This window comes from Caretta caretta, chromosome 7 (genome assembly GCF_965140235.1).
Source record: "Caretta caretta isolate rCarCar2 chromosome 7, rCarCar1.hap1, whole genome shotgun sequence".
In the NCBI taxonomy this organism is placed as follows: domain Eukaryota; kingdom Metazoa; phylum Chordata; order Testudines; family Cheloniidae; genus Caretta; species Caretta caretta.
In genome coordinates, this window is record NC_134212.1 from 52,828,182 (window position 1) to 52,847,292 (window position 19,111).

Sequence of the window (19,111 nt, forward strand, 5' to 3'; positions counted from 1 at the left end):
AGGCTCAGATGAAGACTGAAATATTAATTTCACTGATACCAAATTAACTTTCCTTAAGTGAGGCCAGGATAATAGCTAAAATAGAAAATCACCATATTTATTATTATTTATTTATATTGCAGTAGGGTCTGAAGGCCTCAGCTAGGTTGGGGCCCATTGTATCAGGCGCTGTGCAAACATAGAGTATATGACAGCCTCTGCTCAGAAAAGCTTAAACTGTCTACATTAAAGAAAGTCCCAATACAAATTGTTCAATCTCTTTCCTTGTGAAGGATGCGTTGCACAATTGGGTTATCTGTAGTGAAGATGGAGGACAGCTGAGGCAACTCCAGTGAAGAACACTCAGAAGGGGTAACAATCAGCAGATGGGACTGTGGTATTATTGGCTCTATTACTCGGTTGTAAACTTTTGGGGACAAGGATCATCTTTTTTGTTCCGTGTGTGTACGGCACCTAGCACCATGGGCTCCTGGGCCATTACTGAGGCTGGTAGGCACTATGACTGATAACACACATAAATAGTATGTGGAAGGGAAATGCATGTAACGACGTCATTACTTACGGGGATACTCTTACCGAGGTCAGCCCCCTGAAAACAAAGGCAAAAGAAAAATCAGAATTAGCCGGAGCGAGGGCTGATCTTGTGGAAAGGGCACTAATCTGGGCTCAGTTCCCCAGCTCTGCCACACACTCCCTGCTTCACCATGGTCAAGTCAATCCATCTCTCTGTCCTCCATCAGTAAAATGGGGATCATACACCTTCCTTACTCCCACCCTTTGTCTTTCATGTCTATTAGGACTGTAAACTCACGTATACAGCGCCTAGCACATCTTGGTTGGCTCCACCAGGCCCTGCTGACATAACTACACTAATGTAAGTGTATCCTAGCTCGGATTTTTTGCTTTACTTTCACTTAGATTGAGGATGAAGTACTGACTGACTGACAAAGATCAGCATTTACCATCTTCAGTTACATTTAATGCTGCATTTCCTATTCTGATTGCTGGGTATCCCATGGAGACCATAGAAAGGTGAAATGCGATGGTGTGGAAAATGCTGATTGTGTTTTAATGGCATCCACATGTCAATAATAGTAGGATCTCCAAACAGTTCTGTTTCAATAGGCACCTAAATTGTGAGAGCTTGATCCTGCAGCCCACTGAAATCACAAGGGCTACTCATGTGCTTAATGTTAAGGTTGTGCTTAAATGCTTTGCTGGGTCAGGGCCAGAGCGCACAGCAGCTTTCAGGATCAAGCCTTGAATGTGTCTCTGAAGCTCATGCAAACAATCTGAACCACTTAGGTGTGCAACATTGGCTGGAAACTTCCTACAGGCAGACTTTTCTGTAAGATTCCCACTGCTTCCTCTCTCCTGTGAAGCGGTAACACTGTGATTACAGCCTCTCGCCCAGCATCCCAGCACTTCTGATCCCCACTGGAACCTGAAAGTGCAGAGATGGTGTAAACAATGGAAAAGTGCTGGAGAGGAAAAACACCCGCCCAGAGTTTCTTTGGCTTCACAAGGGCTTCACGTCAGCATGGGTTGGGTTTGCATTTGGGCTGGAGGCTTGTTGTTACACCACCACATTCCAAGCCTCACATCAAGTGTATTGATTTCAGGCCTGGCGCTGAGCACCTGGCCACAGCTCTTATTGACTCCCATTTCTCAGCAGATTTTTCTCGGTCCCTAATTTTGTAGTCTCCAAAACCCCACTTTGATCCCCTTGCATTTGGCTGATGGTTGCTTCCCTTGCTGTCTCAGCACTGTCATCACAGCTTTGTCAGTCTCTCTGAGTGTTAGCTTATCAGTCACCTTTTTCGTCGTTGGGTCCTTTAGCAGGAAAGCTTGGCCATCAGTCAGATTATAGGCATCTCTGAGGTCATTCTCCTCATTGCTCCTTTTATGCCAGGTCTTCCTGAGCCCCAGCACCAGCTGTCTATCTCCTGATTCCAGGTGTGTGTCACTTCCTGCAATTCAATGGTCAGATTTATTCGCACAAATGGCCCAGTAGGGTCCCTATGGGCAGTGTTATCAGCAGGCTGTGAACTACTAGCCTTGGAAAGAGAACGCTGGAGACATTCTTTCCCTCTTTAAGTGCCTGAGTTCCTTGTCTTACAAGAAACAAGAAATGTCCAAGCTTTGCTGCTGCAGCTCCCTATGGAACAAGGTACTGTTCTAAGGTAGGATAGATCTGGATAACTCCTCCCCACCCTCAGAGGATTTTGGAATTCACTTGGATATAAAGCATGAAATCCTGGCTCTGTTTAAATCAATGACAAAGCTCCCATTGACTTCAGTGTTCAGAAACCACAAGTGTGTGTGTGGGAGGGAGGGAAATACTGGAGCATTTCAGAACCTTAAAACTGGAGATGGGCTGGACCAAAACCGCAGATAAAACATCCCCTGGATCCACATGTTCTGTCTCGGGCCCATCCTGGCTTCAGAATGTTGAGTTCAAGTTTCGTTCTAGAAATAAGTCAGGGTTTGGGAGATTTCTCAGTTGTTTCCAAACTGATTCAAACCCCTGTGGTGTTAATCTAGACAAGCATCCTTCCAAACCAGGGGAGCAGAGCAGAGCTTGCTTAAAAGGGCTCTCCTCTCTGTCTGAATACATCTGAGAAGGCTCATGTCTGTTGTGTGCAGGGGATGACTGGCAGTGGTGTCATAGTCTGAGAGATGGGCCTGAGCCCAAACTTCACAGTGAAACCAAACAGCCTCAGAATTTGGGTTAGTTCAGATCCTCCTATGGATCCAAACTTCCCTGCTGGCTGTGTTCTTCATAACAGGCTGAGCCCAGTCCCTCCAAACCTGTGGGAAAGTTTGCATTGGAATCCAAATTGCACAGGTAGGGCTTAGCTCTGTCTCAGCTAGCATGTGCTTTGTGCCTGTTTGAGATGGTAGGATGCTCATAACTGGGGCACGGGGCTAAGGCTTCCCACATTAGGTCAAATCACATCTTGTTTTGGGTATCTTAAGGTGCCAGTGAAGAACTAACCTAACACACGGGCTAAGGAATGTTGAGTTCCTTGAAAGGACAGTTTAGTGAGTGCACTTCCCTTACCTTCTCTCACCATGTCTACAGGTTAGCTAACCCATATTAAAATCCTAGTGTAGACAAGGCAATTGTTTTAAAAATGTTAGCTGGTCAAGGTAACATCCTGGGTTACCCCATAGGATTGACCCCAACCAGCTAATATGGAAAAACTACACCGGGCCTTGTGTACACTAGGAGAGTGGTTCCCAAAGTGGGGTCCCCAGCCCCTGGGGATCTGCCAGGGGCTATGGGGTGGGGGGTCTGTCCAGTGATGAGCTGCCAAAATCTTAACAACCGGTTCCCTCCTCACCCTACGAGGGGGTCGTGGCCTGCCCCCAGGGACTCCTGCCCCATCCAACCCCCCGCGTTACTTGATGCCACCCCGCCCCATCCACCCCCCTCCCCTGTCCCCTGACTGCCCCTGGAACCAGGCAGAAGGGTCTCGTGGGCCACTGTAGTGGCCAGAGGGACCTGCTGGGGGGTGAGGTGGGGAGTCCCTGCGGAACTTACCTGAGGCGGCTCCCAGGAAGGATCCAGCAGGTCCTTCAGGCTCCTAGGGGCGGGGTAGCAAAGCTGGGGGGGAGCAGGGGGAGCAACCAACTCCATGGGTGCTCCGGGGCTGGAGCACCCACGGGGAAAATTTGGTGGGTGCACAGCACCCACCGGCAGCTCCCCGCCTGGCCCCAGCTCACCTCACCTCTGCTCCACCTCCGCCTCCTCCCCTGAACGCGCTGCCCCACTCTGCTTCTCCGTCCCCCGCCCTCCCGGCTTCCTGCGAATCAGCTGTTCGCCGGGAAGCCGGGGAGGGCTGAGAAGCAAGCGGCAGCTTCGCGCTCAGGCCCAGGGAGGCGGAGGTGAGCTGGGGCGGGGAGCGGTTCCCCTGCGCACTTCCCCCAACCCCCCCCACCCCCCCGGGTTACCTGCTGCGGCGCGGGCGGCCCTCCTTGCCCCCCCCCCCCCGCCTCCCTGGGCCTGAGCGCAAAACCACTGCTTGCTTCTCAGCCCTCCCAGGCTTCCCGCGCGAACAGCTCATTCGCGGGAAGCCAGGGGGGCAGAGAAGCAGAGCGGGGCAGCGGGTTCAGGGGAGGAGGCGGAGGCGGAGCGGAGGTGAGGTGAGCTGGGGCGGGGCAGGGAGCTGCTGGTGGGTGCTGTTCCTGCGAGGGACAACCGGTTCTAAAAGGGCTTCTAAATTTAACAACTGGTTCCAGTGAACTGGTGTGAACCGGCTCCAGCTTACCACTGGGTCTGTCCCTTGAGCCAGGACCAGAACATGTCAGAACAATGTTCTGGCACTTTTGCCCCATGGAGGCTCCATTTTGTTCTCAAAATGGCATCCTATATGCAGTTTGATTTCACATGTACTAGATGTAAGAGGTCAAGCTGGTAAGGGTATTCCCACATTGGCATGGGCATTTGGGTAGTACCAGAACTTGCCTATTCAAGACTACATGCTCTCTGTGAGGGGTTAGAAGGTGTCAAGACTCACAACACTTCTACAAGATAGGAAAGTAATGCCCCCATTTAGGAAAAAACAGAAGTACAGATAGTGACTAATAGAATAATAGTAACATGAAACTTGTTGGAGTCTGGGCCAATAAGTTAGATGCCAAAGGGGTCCTTGGCAGTAAAAGGTTTGGGAAGCACTGAACTAGGATTTTAATGTGGGATAACACAGGTAAAAATTAAACCATTTTGCCTAGTGAAAATAAAGCCACAGATTCAGGAACCTCTAACTTCTATAAATTTCAGATAATCCCATTTGAGCATGAAGGCAGGATTGAGCCCTTTGGGCCTGATTCTCCATTGTCTTGTGCAGTCATTTACACCTGTGCAAAAGCAGTGCAAAACCCCACTCACCTGATTTAGTAGCATTTTACCCCCACTTGGCACAGGTGTAGATGACAACACAAGTTGCAGGGTGGGAGTGAATCAGGGCCATGAGACATCAACACCAATACCGAAACCCACCTCTTTCTGGGATGATTGAAAGGTCGGACTGGTTTCCACTCTGAATCAAGAGACTGTGCGGTCTGCTCCTCCCAGTAAAAAATTTCTTCACCTCCTGGTACGAGTTGAGCAAGATGCTGGCAGCTCCACAGGAACAGTGCTGCAGAAAATACTCCTACACCAGACGAAGAGAAGGTATGCAGGCTGTTACAAGATAACTGGGGCAGGGAGATATTGCGGACAAATTGTAAGGATTCCAAACTAGAGATGTCCAGGATTATTCCATGTTTTCTCTAGCAGCTGATCCCTAAAGATTCTGAGTGCTTTGGAAATAGTGCTTTGTACTAACGGCCTGACAGGTGTAAGCGTAGATGTTAGCAATTAATATTTTGATCCCTGCATCAGCATCCTGCTGAAAACTTATAGACATTGACTGATAGTCAACATATTTTAACATCTCTTCCAAAAAGAAACTGAATTCACATTTCCATATTCACAGCTGCTCAACCAAGACACTGTGTGTGTAAATAAACACATCCCACTATAAAAGTGACTCACAATTTAAGATAATATTATTTCTGTAGGAAAATGCACAAACAATAGTATCTTGTGTTTTTATAGCCGGGATGCCAGAGTCAGATAAAATGTTGCTAAACAAATATGCTGTAGGTGGTATTCAGTTACTTGCCAAAGCAGTGACATCTTGATTGCTTGTAACTGACTCTGTGAAGAAGTTTCATGTATCAGCGTAAGGCCGTTTTGCACCTAAGTGAACTGTGATTTTAAATTCAATATCGTTTTCTCCATAATTTGTAGATTAATCTTGTCACGTGTGTGGAATGCGGTGGTTGTTTAACAATGCCCAGGAATGCTACACAAGAGTTTAGGACAAGACATGAAGAGTGCTTTATCTATTTGCAACTGCAGGGGAATGTAACTAGGTAGAAATAGATCCTTACTGGTGTTGGCATTTGACCAGGACACCAGGGTAAGCTCCTTTTAAGAACCACAAGCAGTCAAGTTAACCCTAAGTTAACCCTCTCGTCTGAAAGCTGTTTACCCAACAGTATAGTGCTCTATAATGCCTCCAGGCTGGGATGCAGCTTTGCAGAGCAGAGGGAAGAGTGCCACCTTCTTAGACTGGGATTTTTCACTGGGGCTTAAAGGAATCCCTTGCGAGTCAGTGGGAGTTGGGTGCCTAATTCCCTTAGCCCCCTTTGGAAATCCCAGCTCAAACAGCACCCCTGCAGCATCTGCTGTGGATATTCCTTGGACACATCTCCCCCAAGCACTGTTTGTGGCTACTCAGCTGAAGAGATCTGCTAGGATCCTAGGAGAAGGTGGTGCAGGTAGCATTCTGCCGCCCTTTGATACTGCACTGGGAGATACAGCTCTCTTTCTCCAGGAGTCCATGTGTCCTCTAACTGATGTTTTGCTTTTTCATCTCTTGGTACTTTCCAAAGGATTAAAGGACTCTCTGGGTAGGAAGAGCTTAGAAGCCTTATGATAAAAAGGGGGCTTTCCTGTCAGATCTCTTGTGCACTTAGGATCCAATGTTGTGAGCTGCTGAGCACCCTCAACTCCCAGCAGAACCTAATAAATCAGCAGAGTTCTGTTGACTTCAATAGGACATAGATTCCTAAATCACTTGGGTGCTTTTGAAAATGTTACCCTTAGTCTCCCTGGCCCAGATCCTCAAAGAGATGGGAGTTAGGCGTCTAAATACCTTTGAGGAGCTGGTCCTTTTGCAGTTGGGGATAACAGTATTTCCTACATCACAGAAGGGTTGTGAGGATTAATACATTGAGGATGGTGAGATGTTATGGTGTTGGGGAGGTCTCTTAAATACCAAGGGCAGGTAATTAGTTAGTGTTTGTAAAGTGCTTTGAAAATGCAAAGAGCATATTACTACTGTGAACTAGATACCCCAGTGGTGGGTGCATTACATTTGCAGATAGGGAGATTCTGCCAAGGGATCTTTAAAAATACAAAATGCATGTAGGTTAAAAATGTAGGGCCAGATCCTCAGCTGGTATAAATCAGGGTAGCTCCTTTAATGTCAATGGAGAGGCTATGCTGAAGATTTGGCCCTGGTAATGCAGATGGTAAGGGTTGCTGCAAACAATGATTCACAATTGTTAAGCTTTCAGGAAATGTGCTAACCATTCCCAGGCCCTGTGTAGGAGGCAGCATTGCTCTGAGGGAGAGAGCTGGGCACAAGGAGATTACTGGATGTGCCGTTTTGCTGACTCACAATGCCACATTGGCTTTGTTTCTGAAAGGGGGCAAGTCAACTATTCCAGTAGCAGCCCAAGCAGGTGGGTGAGAAGCACAGGGTGTGTGTGTGGGGCGGGGAGAATGTAGTCAAAAGAACAAAGGAATCCTCCTCCTCCCCTGCTCACCCCCACCCCCCAAAAAAACCAAATTGCTGAGCGCTGAGTCTCACAAACCCCTGCTATTGAGTTGATGGTGATAGATTAAAAAAAAAACGTGGAAGGATGATTGTATGGCTAAAGCATGAGACTGGAAGTCAGCGGATCTGGGGTCTGTTCCCAGTTCTGAATCTACCTTCCTGTGAGACCCTGGACAGGTCATGTCATCTCTGTACCTCAGTTTCCCTCTATTTAAAGTGGGGAAGATAATGCTAGCCTTCCTCACAGGGGAGTTGTGAAGCTTAATTTATTACCATTTGTAAATCACACTGAGATTCTCAGAGAGAAGCACCCAGTGATACAGCTGGTTGTGAAATAATGTTTCAACCCCCACCCCCTGGCCAAACAAACTGATGAAAAAGAACGTTTCATTTTTGTTTGGCAGCCAAACACCAAAAAAATCTTCAGTTTTCAGCAACTAAAAACAAAATGTTTAGGTTTAAAACCAAACATTTGGGAGTAGTAGGAGGGTGTTTTTGGGGTGGGGGCGGGGGTTGGATGACAACCCTAATATTTTTGACAAAAACAGAAATGTTTTCCAATTTCCACTAAGTCAAAAAGCCATACTTGCCACCCAAAAATAAAAGTTTCAACAAAATAATAATAATATTATATAATATTAATAATATTATTATCCTGAAGTAAATAAGGAAAAACCCCGGTAACTGCAGTTGGAATGCGGGGGCTATAAATCCTGCTTTGCGGTTTTGTACCCTCATGCTAGGGCTGAGGTTGGCAGCATTTTCCCATAACCCAGAGAGCACCTAATTACCTGTTCTTACCTCCTTTATCTGGCTCATCTTCCGCTCCTTCTGCAAACCACACACTTGCTTTTGGAGTCGCAGATTGTGTTCCTGCAGCTGCCCGATCTTCTCTATCAGCTGACAGATGTGTTCCAGATACCCAAGGCCAGAGCTGAGAGCCTTGGTGTTCCCTTGGTTCACCTGCAATGACAAAGCCATTCAGAGCACAGACCAACAGTGGCAAAATCATTCCGAGCAGCTATTGCCCTACCTCCCCTGTTACAGTTTCACAGGCCACCAAAAATACACCGGGCGAGCAGTGTGGTTAAAATGAGAACTAGCCCAGGCCTTTATCCCAACCCCAAACCTTATCTTTGAGGTTAGAAAAAGTCTGTTTCGTTCACTTTTTTCAGCCCACGCTGCACCCCCATCTGTCTCCAGTCAGAACCAGCAGTGCTAAAGTTTTCAGTGCAACCTAAGGAGTTCCAGTAAAATGAAATTTCACCTTATGATAGCCCCAAGATGCCCCAATGTCTTATGGCATTGCTGCATGAACTGGAAGAGCAGGGAGAGAGGCTATTTCCAGCCCAACCCTTCAGGCTCAAGATTCAGATGGAGCAGATTCCGGTGGGCAGCCAAACTACTAGGTGCTCATCTCCATATATTTCATTTACACCCACAGCTATCCTTCCAGAGTGGTGTAAAAGTCCCATAGCATAAGTGAGAATCTGGGCCTAGAACGTATGCGGTCACACTCCTGGGTCCAAATTCATCCCTGATGTAGCTCCACTGAAATCAATGGAGCTGCACCCTGGAGGAATTTAGCCCATTGACATCAATGTGAGTTGCATCTGTCTGCATCAGGGCTGATTTTGGGCCCCTCTAAATGTCTGATCATAGAATCATAGAATATTAGGGTTGGAAGAGACCTCAGGAGGTCATCTAGTCCAACCCCCTGCTCAAAGCAGGACCAATCCCAACTAAATCATCCCAGCCAGGGCTTTGTCAAGCCAGGCCTTAAAAACCTCTAAGGATCAAGATTCCACCACCTTCCTAGATAACCCATTCCAGTGCTTCACCACCCTCCGAGTGCAATAGTGTTTCCTAATATCCAACCTAGATCTCCCACACATCAACTTGAGACCATTGCTCCTTGTTCTGTCACCTGCCACCACTGAGAACAGCTGAGCTCCATCCTCTTTGAAACCCCCTTCAGGTAATTGAAGGCTGCTATCAAATCCCCCCTCACTCTTCTCTTCTGCAGACTAAACAAGCCCAGTTCCCTCAGCCTCTGCTCGTAAGGCATGTGCCCCAGCCCCCTGATCATTTTTGTTGCCCTCTGCTGGACTCTCTCCAGTTTGTCCACATTCTTTCTGTAGAGGGGGGCCCAAAACTGGACGCAGTACTCCAGATGTGGCCTTACTAGTGCCGAATAGAGGGGAATAATCACTTCCCTCGATCTGCTGGCAATGCTCCTACTAATGCAGCCCAATATGCCATTAGCCTTCTTGGCAACAAGGACACACTGCTGACTCATATCCAGCTTCTCACCCACTGTAATCCCCAGGTCCTTTTCTGAAGAATTACTGCTTAGCCAGTGCAAGCTACAGTGCTTTGCCACTCTGGGACTAACCTAGTCTGGGGCACAAGATCTCTGCTGCCTTTGCACCTTGCAGAGTCATTTGCAGCTATGCAGAGTGAGTGGAAGACACTACCCCAGTGTAAGTGAATAGGGAAGTCTGATTGGGTGGCATGGCATAGGTGTATGTACACAATGACACAAGGACACAATGTCGAAGGCGACAGAGAACCAGGCTCTAGGTGTGTAACCTATGCCACATCTACATCACTGCTGATTTAGCCTCATGTCACCAGTTAGGCAGTGAACTTCATTCTGGGCCTAACCCAAGCCACTGAAGTCAACGGGAGTCTTTCCATTGGCTCCAGCAGGCTTTGGATCAGGTCCCCTGAGCTCCTTACCCAGGTGGCGATGGGTGTTTGTCTTGAGGAAAGTATGCAGGATTAGGCCCCCTATATGGTTATGGCAAGAATTAGATGAGTCTATTCCACTGTCACAGGGTGACTGGCCCGTTTAATGGGGGTTGGAGGCAGTGCATCTGTGACTAATTACCTGCCACCCAACTGGGCTTAAGGGAAGGCACCTTGGCCTCATGAAGGGAAAGACAGCAGCTGTGGGAGCTGCTGAAGAGGGCTCCTGAAGGAAGCTGCTGGAGGAGTGGCTGAGAGTCCAGAAACACTGGCCCAAAGAGTCCTGTGCAACACCCTGACTGCAAAGAGGAGAGACTACAGTCTGGGAATGGATGCATCTAGGGTACGTTGAGGGATAGAGCCCTGAGATGACTCAAAAGTGTGCCTGGAGGAGAGGCTTGGAGCCAGCCAGACCTCAGGGAGAGGAAGGGGCTGTGCCCAGTGGAAGACTGTGAAAGGAATAGATGGAAGAGACTTTGCTTTGGGTTTACTTTACTTTATATGTTAACAAACCAGTCCCCAAGAAAGAGGTTTGTTATTGTATATAAATCTCTGTGGATTATTTCTGGGACTTTGAAAGAGAAACTGAGGCAATGGGCTGCAGAGCCACATTTGGCCAATAGGGGATCACTGCAGAGGAGGCACACCCTTTGACATACACATAGACTTACATGTTCCATTTCTTAGCATGAGAGTAAATGTTCAGTCTTTGGAAGAAATACTGTATTGTTGTTAGGTTTTGTTTTGCTGTTGTCCTTTGGGAGACACCATGACCAATAGCAAAGGTTTGCCCTCTGCTTTATTCTCTATATTTGGTGGCAATTCTTGGGACAGAGCAACTTGAAGCAAGCGCTGGTGGGTGAGCTGTAACTTCTGGAAGAGGGGATTGCCTGCATGCTGTTTGTGACTGCCTCTATTCCACACTACGTAGCAAAATAGACTCCGACTATAACCTGATTCTGCATTACTGATTTCTCTTCCACTGGGAAGCTGACTTGGAAGGCCCCACAATTCCACTGTCACTCAGCAGAGGGGCCACTCTGGTGCCAGCGTGAGAAGCTGGTGTCAGAAGAAAGGCAACAATTTTGTCCAGTTGCATTTTCTGCATCTGGCTGCCTTGTCTGGCAAACGCATTAGTCTTCTTTATTGTAATAATCTGTTGAACATCCCACTAACAAATACACACAGAAGCTCATTTACACATTGGCTCTGCCTGTCGATGGGCACGTGATATGAGTAAGTAAAATAAACCCAGATTTTTACAAAAGCCTCTGCTCTAAAGTTTATCTTACGTCAGAAAGTTAGTTGCCTCTACAAAAGTGGGAAGCTCACTCTGTGTCCTTTCTCACAGCAGTACACATTTTTGGGGGAAATACAAACCTCGGGTCTCTTCCTGTCTTTCCATTATGTCAAAAAGTTCTTGGTGGGTTCAAAAACTAATCAGCATCAGGATTATTTTTAAATAAACAATGATACAATGTTATTTATAAAATCTGTTCTTATGTTCAAATGGTTTTAGGTCTGAGTCCGTGACGTAAATCCTGTGAAATCGTATTAAATAATGTGACACTGCATAAATCAGGAACATTAGCTCACTTTCCTTATGATTGGTTGCACTCTTTTGTGGGCAGAACTATTAAAAAAGGAGTCAGGATGGATTTTGATCTAATATAGAAAATGTATGTTTAAAACATCAGTGTAGCAGAAGGGAGACAGGGATCCAGGAGCATTCAGAGAACAGAGAATCAATGTGTTCCTTTTAGAAAAAACTCTGTGTTCTATGAACTCTAGCCACAATTTTCAAAAATGACTAGTGATTTTTGGGTGCCCAACTTGAGACACCCAATTTTCAGAAAGTTCTGAGCACTCACCCTCTGAAATCAGTCCCCTTTAAGCTGCCTCAAGATGGGCTCCTCAAAATTGCTGGGCACTAGACCTGTTTGACACTTGAAATTTGTAGTTTGCACAAAATTTTAACATTCTGAAAACAGGTTTTGGTCTGAATCAGGACAAAACCAAATATAACTGAAATTTCCTGCAAATTGGAATTTCTGAAAAACTTCTTTGACTTTCCCCCCATTTTTATATTTATTTCCTACCATATCAGTAGTAGTGCATAATATGTCAGTTGAAATATTCTATTGGGTTTTTTTTGTTTGTAAAATCATTAAGGGAAAAAAAGAGGAAAGAAAACCCTGATGCTCACATACTGTGTGCTTGGGGCAGGAAGGGATCAGGAGTCATCTGGCTTAGATTCTCAGCTGGGGTAAATTGCCCTACCTCCATTGACCTACGGGGGTGTGGCTGGAGCACACTGCACTACAGCTAGTCTCTCCTTTCCTGGGCTTACGGGAAGCTGTGCATTTGTGCTCCTTATGCTATGGGGCAGCCAGGGGCCTACCTGGCCCTCAATGCAAGTCAGACCAACTGTCCCAGGGTGATTGCGCCCCTTTAAGGGAGAGGATCTCAGTCCTTCTGTGAATGAGCAGTTGTGCCCTGGCTAGGCCCAATTAGCAGGCAGGGTAGCACCTCGGCTCAAGAGTAGGTCTGCCAACTTTGGTTGGACGAATTCCTGGAGATTTCATCACATGACATAATCTTTAAGTAAAGATTAATCTTTAATTCCTGATGACTCCAGGACAATCCTGGAGTGTTGGCAACCCTACTCAAGAGATAGATAAAGGATCTTGGGAGCCAAGAAGGAGAAGAGTAGGCCAGGTGAAGGGAGGCCCGGATGATTGTCAGTGCCAGAGGAATGCCCAGGGAAATGGGGAGATATCCCAGGAGGGTTGTGATAATAACAATAAGCACAAGGTGGGTGGACGCTATTTATGTGGATCCTTCCTTTGGCCCATTTGAACTCTAGCAGGGGCTTCTGGGGCTGAGCCCTCCAGGCTGAAGGATGATTGAGACTCATGAAGAACCTGGAGTCACAGAAAGGGGAGGAGCCAGAATCTTTTGAGTTATGGCATTGAACTTTATTTTGTGATCTGAGATCTGCATATTAGTAGGTTTTCTTAGTCTAACGGAGCACTGGTAATGGGGAAGCCAAGGGGTGGGGGGCGCTCTGAGATGGTGACCTTATGGCAGCACCCTTAGGGTGCTAAAACTAACGCTCTGCTGCCTAGGAGCCCTCATTGGCCCTCGGAAGGAGAGAATACCTGCAGTGCAGTGTGCTCTAGCCATGCCCAAGAGGTCCATGGAGTTAGGGTGATAACCCAGCTGACGATCTAAATCAGATTAAAGATCTAACTGGGCTGGCATGCTGGCCACTCAGATTCCCAAACAATTCTTCAGAGTGCAGGTAATCTGAGTTATCCTCTTGGGTAATCTTCAATTTAAGTGATTAGCATCATCCTATAGCTATCCTAGCAAATGCAAATGAAGAAAAGATGATTTATATAATACCTAGTACACAGGGCCTGCTGCTCCCGCCAGCAAAAATTAAACATTCTGCTTTTATGGGTATTTAAGGTCTGAGCCAAAGCCCTTTGAAATCATTAGAAGGCTTTCTTTAAGGGGCTTTGAACAGGCCTTTACTTTTCAGTGCCTCTCTTTGCTAATAGCTCCCAGAGCTCCAAAACATTTGTTCATCATACTAGAGGAGAAAATGAGGACTGAAGGATTTTAAGCATCAGGCAAGTCCTAAAATGTACTGCAACTGCCCTGCAGTTACAATGCAAGTTCATTGCCTCTGTCCTTCAGCAGTGGGGGATATACCTGGAAATGGGTGCCTTCGCTGCACTGCTGTGCAATACATCTGATTTGGATTAGGGTTATGTCTCAGTTAATTTTTGATGTGCCTGAAACTGACAGAGCTGATGTCAAGCACAGAAAGTTTTTGATTCGGTAATAGAGCAAATTGCCTCCCTAATGATTGCTCAGCAAGAGACGCCATGTGGCCTTTCCAGGAATTTCTTTCAATAGACTGGAAATATTTAAGCAGCACTCCCTAAATATCATCATCTGGCTCATGCAGCATGCTGCTCGGAACCTGCTGTACGACGTCCTGGGGTCAATCTTTCTAAAGGCTAGAGAGAGAGCTAGGCTAGCTTGCTGTTGTGCCACTGTACAATTACAAAACAGATTCCATTGCAAGTCCCACTCCTTCCAATTCCATATGACTGTAGCTTCCTTGAAATGTTCATCATCAGAGCTGAAATTTTCCATTATTCCTACCTGAAGGTGATTATTTTTTAATAATGTTTGAGCAAAAGCCATTTTTGACATCATGATAAATATATAGCAGTAAAAAAATATATCCACTGCTGTTCTGGGGTGAGGAGACAGGGATGGACAGACAAGGAGCAAAATAAAAAACAGCTGAGTTTTGGGAATTTAGGGGGGACGAGATCCTGCTGTCAGATCCATTGGCTTAAATACTGAGTGGGCCAGATCCCATGCTGGTGTAAATCAACATGGCTCCATTGACTTCAGCAGAGCTATGCTGATTTACACCAGCTGAAGATCCAACCCAGCAACTCTATGGTGAATTCAAGGCATTACTCCAGATTGATATAACTGAGAACAGAAGCTGGCCTAGACCTCCTCACCGACCAAGCCCTAAACATTTGGGTGCCTGATCCTCAGCTAGTGTGAATCAGCATAGCCCTTTGGACCTGGCCCTTGTTTTTAAAATTATAAATATCTGAAAATGCAGGCCTGAGCATCCACAGGGGAAACGTTTAAAATTGTAGCTACAGTCTCTGGGCAAGATCTTCAGCGGGTTGGGTGCAACTCACCCTAGCTCTTTGGACATTGGTGGAGCTACACTAGCTGCAAATCTGTCCCTCAGTCTCTAGCTATTTGCCTACCACCTGTGGCTGGTATATAGGTGCTGCAAGAGGTTTAAGTGCAGTTGGTGCTGCCAGGGGACAAGGACCTCCCTTGCCTAACCTAGGTGTAATCAGGACTCGTGATTTTGAGCATCTCATCAATGCTCTGTCCTGCTCTGGGCTCACCATGGGCTGTTAGTTTGGTGCATACCCTGGGATTTTCTTCCATTATGGCTCTTTGGAGAGTGCTGTGGGGAAGAGCTGGATCTTATGGCATGATCTGAAGTTGGCATGGGGAGGCTTTTCCTGATCTCCAATGGGAGGATGTTCTGGAGTCCTGAGCCACACAAATAAAGTTCACACAAGGCTTAGGCTTATTAAAAGCTTCCCAGAAAAGGTGCTGAGTGCCCCGAGAGGCTTGGACCCCTTCACTCATTCACCTCCGAACTCCCACTGAACTCAGGATCAGACCATAATCTTGTAAACTTTGCACGGTGTGTTGCGTGTTAGGACGAATGTGAGTGAAGGATGCACTCATGGCTGCACACATGGATGCAAGCAAAGTCAAGTGCTAGGCACCATCCACTGGAGTGAGCTGTAGTGCTTCTGCTCTCTTACTTCCCAGAGAACAGAGTCAAATATGTGGGTGTGTCTGAAGATAGTAAAACCAATGAGTTTGTAGCCCCCTGGGAAAGCAGTTTGGGTACAGCAGATAGGGCGTTGAACTGCACGGGGAGTCAGGACACTTGGATTCTAATCCTGGCTCTGCCACCCATTGCCGTTCTTGTCTTTTGGGACTGTAAGCTCTTTGGGTATGGAATGTCCATCCTTGGGATCTGTACAGCACACAGTACAGTAGGGCCCCAATCAAGTTCAGGGTCATGAGGTACTAACGTAATAATAGGTGTCGTCTTGCTCCTACTCTCAGGCAGGATTAGCTTGGAGGCTGTGCTCTTACTACAGGCTTTGGTTCTCCTCTGCACCTTGCTCGGCTCACCCCTTTCTATTGCGTGTGGCTCTTTTACCCACAGCGCTCCAGGATCCCAAAGAATGTGCAAGGCAACATTTCAACAGCTCTGGAATGTTATTGCAAACAGCACATCCTGGGCTTGGAATACTCAATTAGTGATGTCATAGGCTGAGTGGAAAACACTTGTCAGTGGAAGCTGACGGCTTTGTTAAGACTCCTGAATAACAGGAAACAGAGGACTCATTCTGTACTTTTCTAATCTTCCCCACCCTGTATTTTACTTTGCTTTCCAGGAACAGCCATGCTCACTGATAGCCTGCAGCTTCCTCTGAGTGGCACACCCACACTATGGAAGTGGTACTTGACTGTGATGCCCTCCTGTGGCTTTCTCCTTCTGTCCTGTACCATACCAGTGTCTAAAGAGAAATATTCCAAGGGACTGGGTTGAGTCAGGGGATTGGTAACAATGTAAACAGCTTGAGTTGATGAGATGAATCCAGCCAAAGTCAAAATTTATCACCATCTGATATGGCTGTTTGATGGCTTGCAGCTCACTTCTCAGTGGACAAGTGTCCACATCACAAATGCTGCCACCACAGCTACCCCCTATCTTGGCAGTTGCAGTAGAAAGGCCATGAATGAACAGGCCATGGAGACAGGTGGCCCCTCCAAGGAAGATTTGCAGAAGAGAGGACGCTTGGGCTGCTGCTACCCAGACTATGTTTGTCCTGTAGCTACATGGAGGTGCAGGACTGTCATCCTGGCACTTTTCACCAGCATGAAATGGAAAAACCAAACCAACCCCCCCATTCTATTTAGAATTGGCTGGACAATAGGGGGCTCACTTTGCCAAGCTAGCCAAGCAGATCAGGATAGAAAGATACCACTAGGGGGCATTCCAGTGTAACAAGGAGATTGCATTTAAAGGACATTTGGGCCCTTAAGGTGAGTCTGGATCTAGAGTGGAGTTTGGATCCTGAGCTCCATGTTGTATCCAGGGTGCCTTGATCAACAAAACAGAGGTCGGGAGCCACAGGCTCAGTTGTTGTAAATATAATCACTTCAATGGGAGTACATTACTTACAGCAGCTGAACATCTGGGCCACGGCTTTTAAAAGGTTTTCAATCCATCCTCCATTTGTTGTACAAAACCTTCCTTATGGCCTAACATAGAGTCTTTATCTTGCATCATGCTAGTTCTAGTAGCAGCTGTTCTTGACATGCTGCATTATTTATCTACTCCATTAATATGCACTGTACCCTCTTCTAGCATAAATCACTGCTGCATTAGTACAGCTACAAAAAAATTAGCTTCTTGGCATTGACTTAGAGCTTCACAATTCAGCCAGTGAGGATATTAAAAAGGAAGAACAAACCACAGAGGCAGCTTCATTTCCTCTTAAGCCTCTTTAGAATTTACTCTTGGGTTTATGTCAATGCTCCCTTTAGTGGGAAACTGAGGCTCCATTTCACAAAGTACTTTTCAGGCAATAAATGTGGCTGTCTGATGGGGTCACCACCCCAGTTTCTGCAGAACTCTCCTGCTCTTGGAGCCGCCCCTCAACTCCTTGCCCCCAAGCTGGCCTGTGCCAGCCCCTTTTGAAAGGTCCACCCAACCAGTAAGCCTCTGTTACTTTAGAAAATATTGCTTAATGTGTTTTTATATTGGTGGCTTGTCAGAGAAGGCAGTTAGCTACAGGGAGCAAAGGGCTGTTCAGTCCTACAACATGGCATGTTTGCTGTGTACGTCAAAGAGGAGAACCTGTCTTGTACTGAGGACTGTTGGAATTGCAAGTTGTCACTTTAAAAGTGGGCAGGGGTGGGGGGCTGTTTCCTGATCTACCTGCCGGCTAGGGAGCTGAAGCAAGCAGGCAGTCAGCCTAGAATAAGATGGGGAGAGCTGTGCCTCTCTGCCTCAGGAAGCATCCAGCTTTGTTTCTCTGCTTTCGATTACTGTGTGTTGTTCTTCTGAATTCTAAAAAATAACGTAGTGTTACAGTGCAACCTCCCAGCCGCAGTATTTGATATTTTTATTTGCCTTCCCTGCAAGTATGCCATGAACATAGCTGGATCCTGTGGGTCAGTCTGTTATGAACTTCCTCAATGTTCAGGACTGTCTGGCTCATTATGGAGACAGGAGATAGCTAGGAGGTTTGAGTACAGATCTTAGCGATCAACAGACAATATCTTTATGAGGGTTCCAAATAAAGTATATTTATGATGTATGTGTACAGCGTGGTGGGGAAAGTGCGGGTGTAAGCTAAGGCCATGATCCATCACTACCTTTCATTTTAAATGTAGTCTGTTTATTGGAGGCCCCATTGTGCTAGGTTCTGCACACACACATCATGAGAAGACTGCCCCAAAGACTCACAATCTAAGTTTAAAGACTAAGATTCCCACAAATTGATTAGTGATTTAGGGTGCCCAACATGGGACACCTCCTGGGGCTGAATTTTGATAGAGTGGGTGCACAGCACTTTCTGTCTCAATTTGAACCCCCCAAAAATGGAGGCACCCAGAACCACTAGTCACACTTGAAAATCTTGGTGTGGGTGCTTAAACCCAGATCTCAAAGGGATTTAGAGACCCAACCCTCACTAGAATCAATGAGAATTAGGCAAATGGCAGGCCTTCGCACTGCTCCGCTGCTTGTCTAAAGCCATGTCTACAATATAAAATTGTCTACCTAACTTACAGCCACCGCAGTTATTAAATCACTTGTGTGTGTACACTTTGGCTTCTTGTGTTGGCGGTGCACGTCCTCACCAGGAACGCTTTTATCGATTGTATTGTCAATGTGGGACATTGCGGGACGGCTCCTGAAGGCTAGTAACAAGTCGACGTACAAAACGTAGTGTGTACACTGACACTGCATTGACCTAACTACATCAACTGTGACTCTATGCCGCTCGGGGAGGTGGTATTACTAAATCAGCGAGAGAGGCATGTAAGTCAGCAAGAGCCAAATTCAAGCGAAGACACTTCCACGGCTAGGCTGGCACAAGGCAGCATACATCAACCTAACCGCATAGTGTAGACCAGGCATAATAGATGAGCTATTGTCGGGGGAGAAGGGCATCAGTAGAAGAGTTTCACCATTGTGCATCTTTCAGCATGTTCAGTGTGTTTGCAGGATTGTTTGACAAGGCCGTATAGCTCCTTCCTTTTGATCACAGTACACTTTGGTCTCTCTCTCAAGAATTAATTACTTGATT

At 46.6% G+C, this 19,111-nt stretch overlaps 1 protein-coding gene across 7 annotated transcripts in view; it reads right to left on the reverse strand.

The window, feature by feature from the left end:
* LOC125639862 (uncharacterized) overlaps positions 1-19,111 on the reverse strand; it is a 90,830-nt gene that overhangs the window by 40,165 nt on the left and 31,554 nt on the right. For all 7 annotated transcript variants that reach the window (XR_007357603.1, XM_048857634.1, XM_075130661.1 and 4 more), the window contains 4 exons: positions 8,199-8,360; positions 5,006-5,159; positions 1,816-1,970; positions 563-589 (listed from right to left, as the gene is read on the reverse strand). Coding sequence is in view for 6 of the 7 variants with exons in the window: in XM_048857634.1 (XP_048713591.1) it covers positions 563-589; positions 1,816-1,970; positions 5,006-5,159; positions 8,199-8,360 (498 nt within the window). In the remaining variant the exon portion in view is untranslated. The remainder of the gene's footprint in view (positions 1-562; positions 590-1,815; positions 1,971-5,005; positions 5,160-8,198; positions 8,361-19,111) is intronic.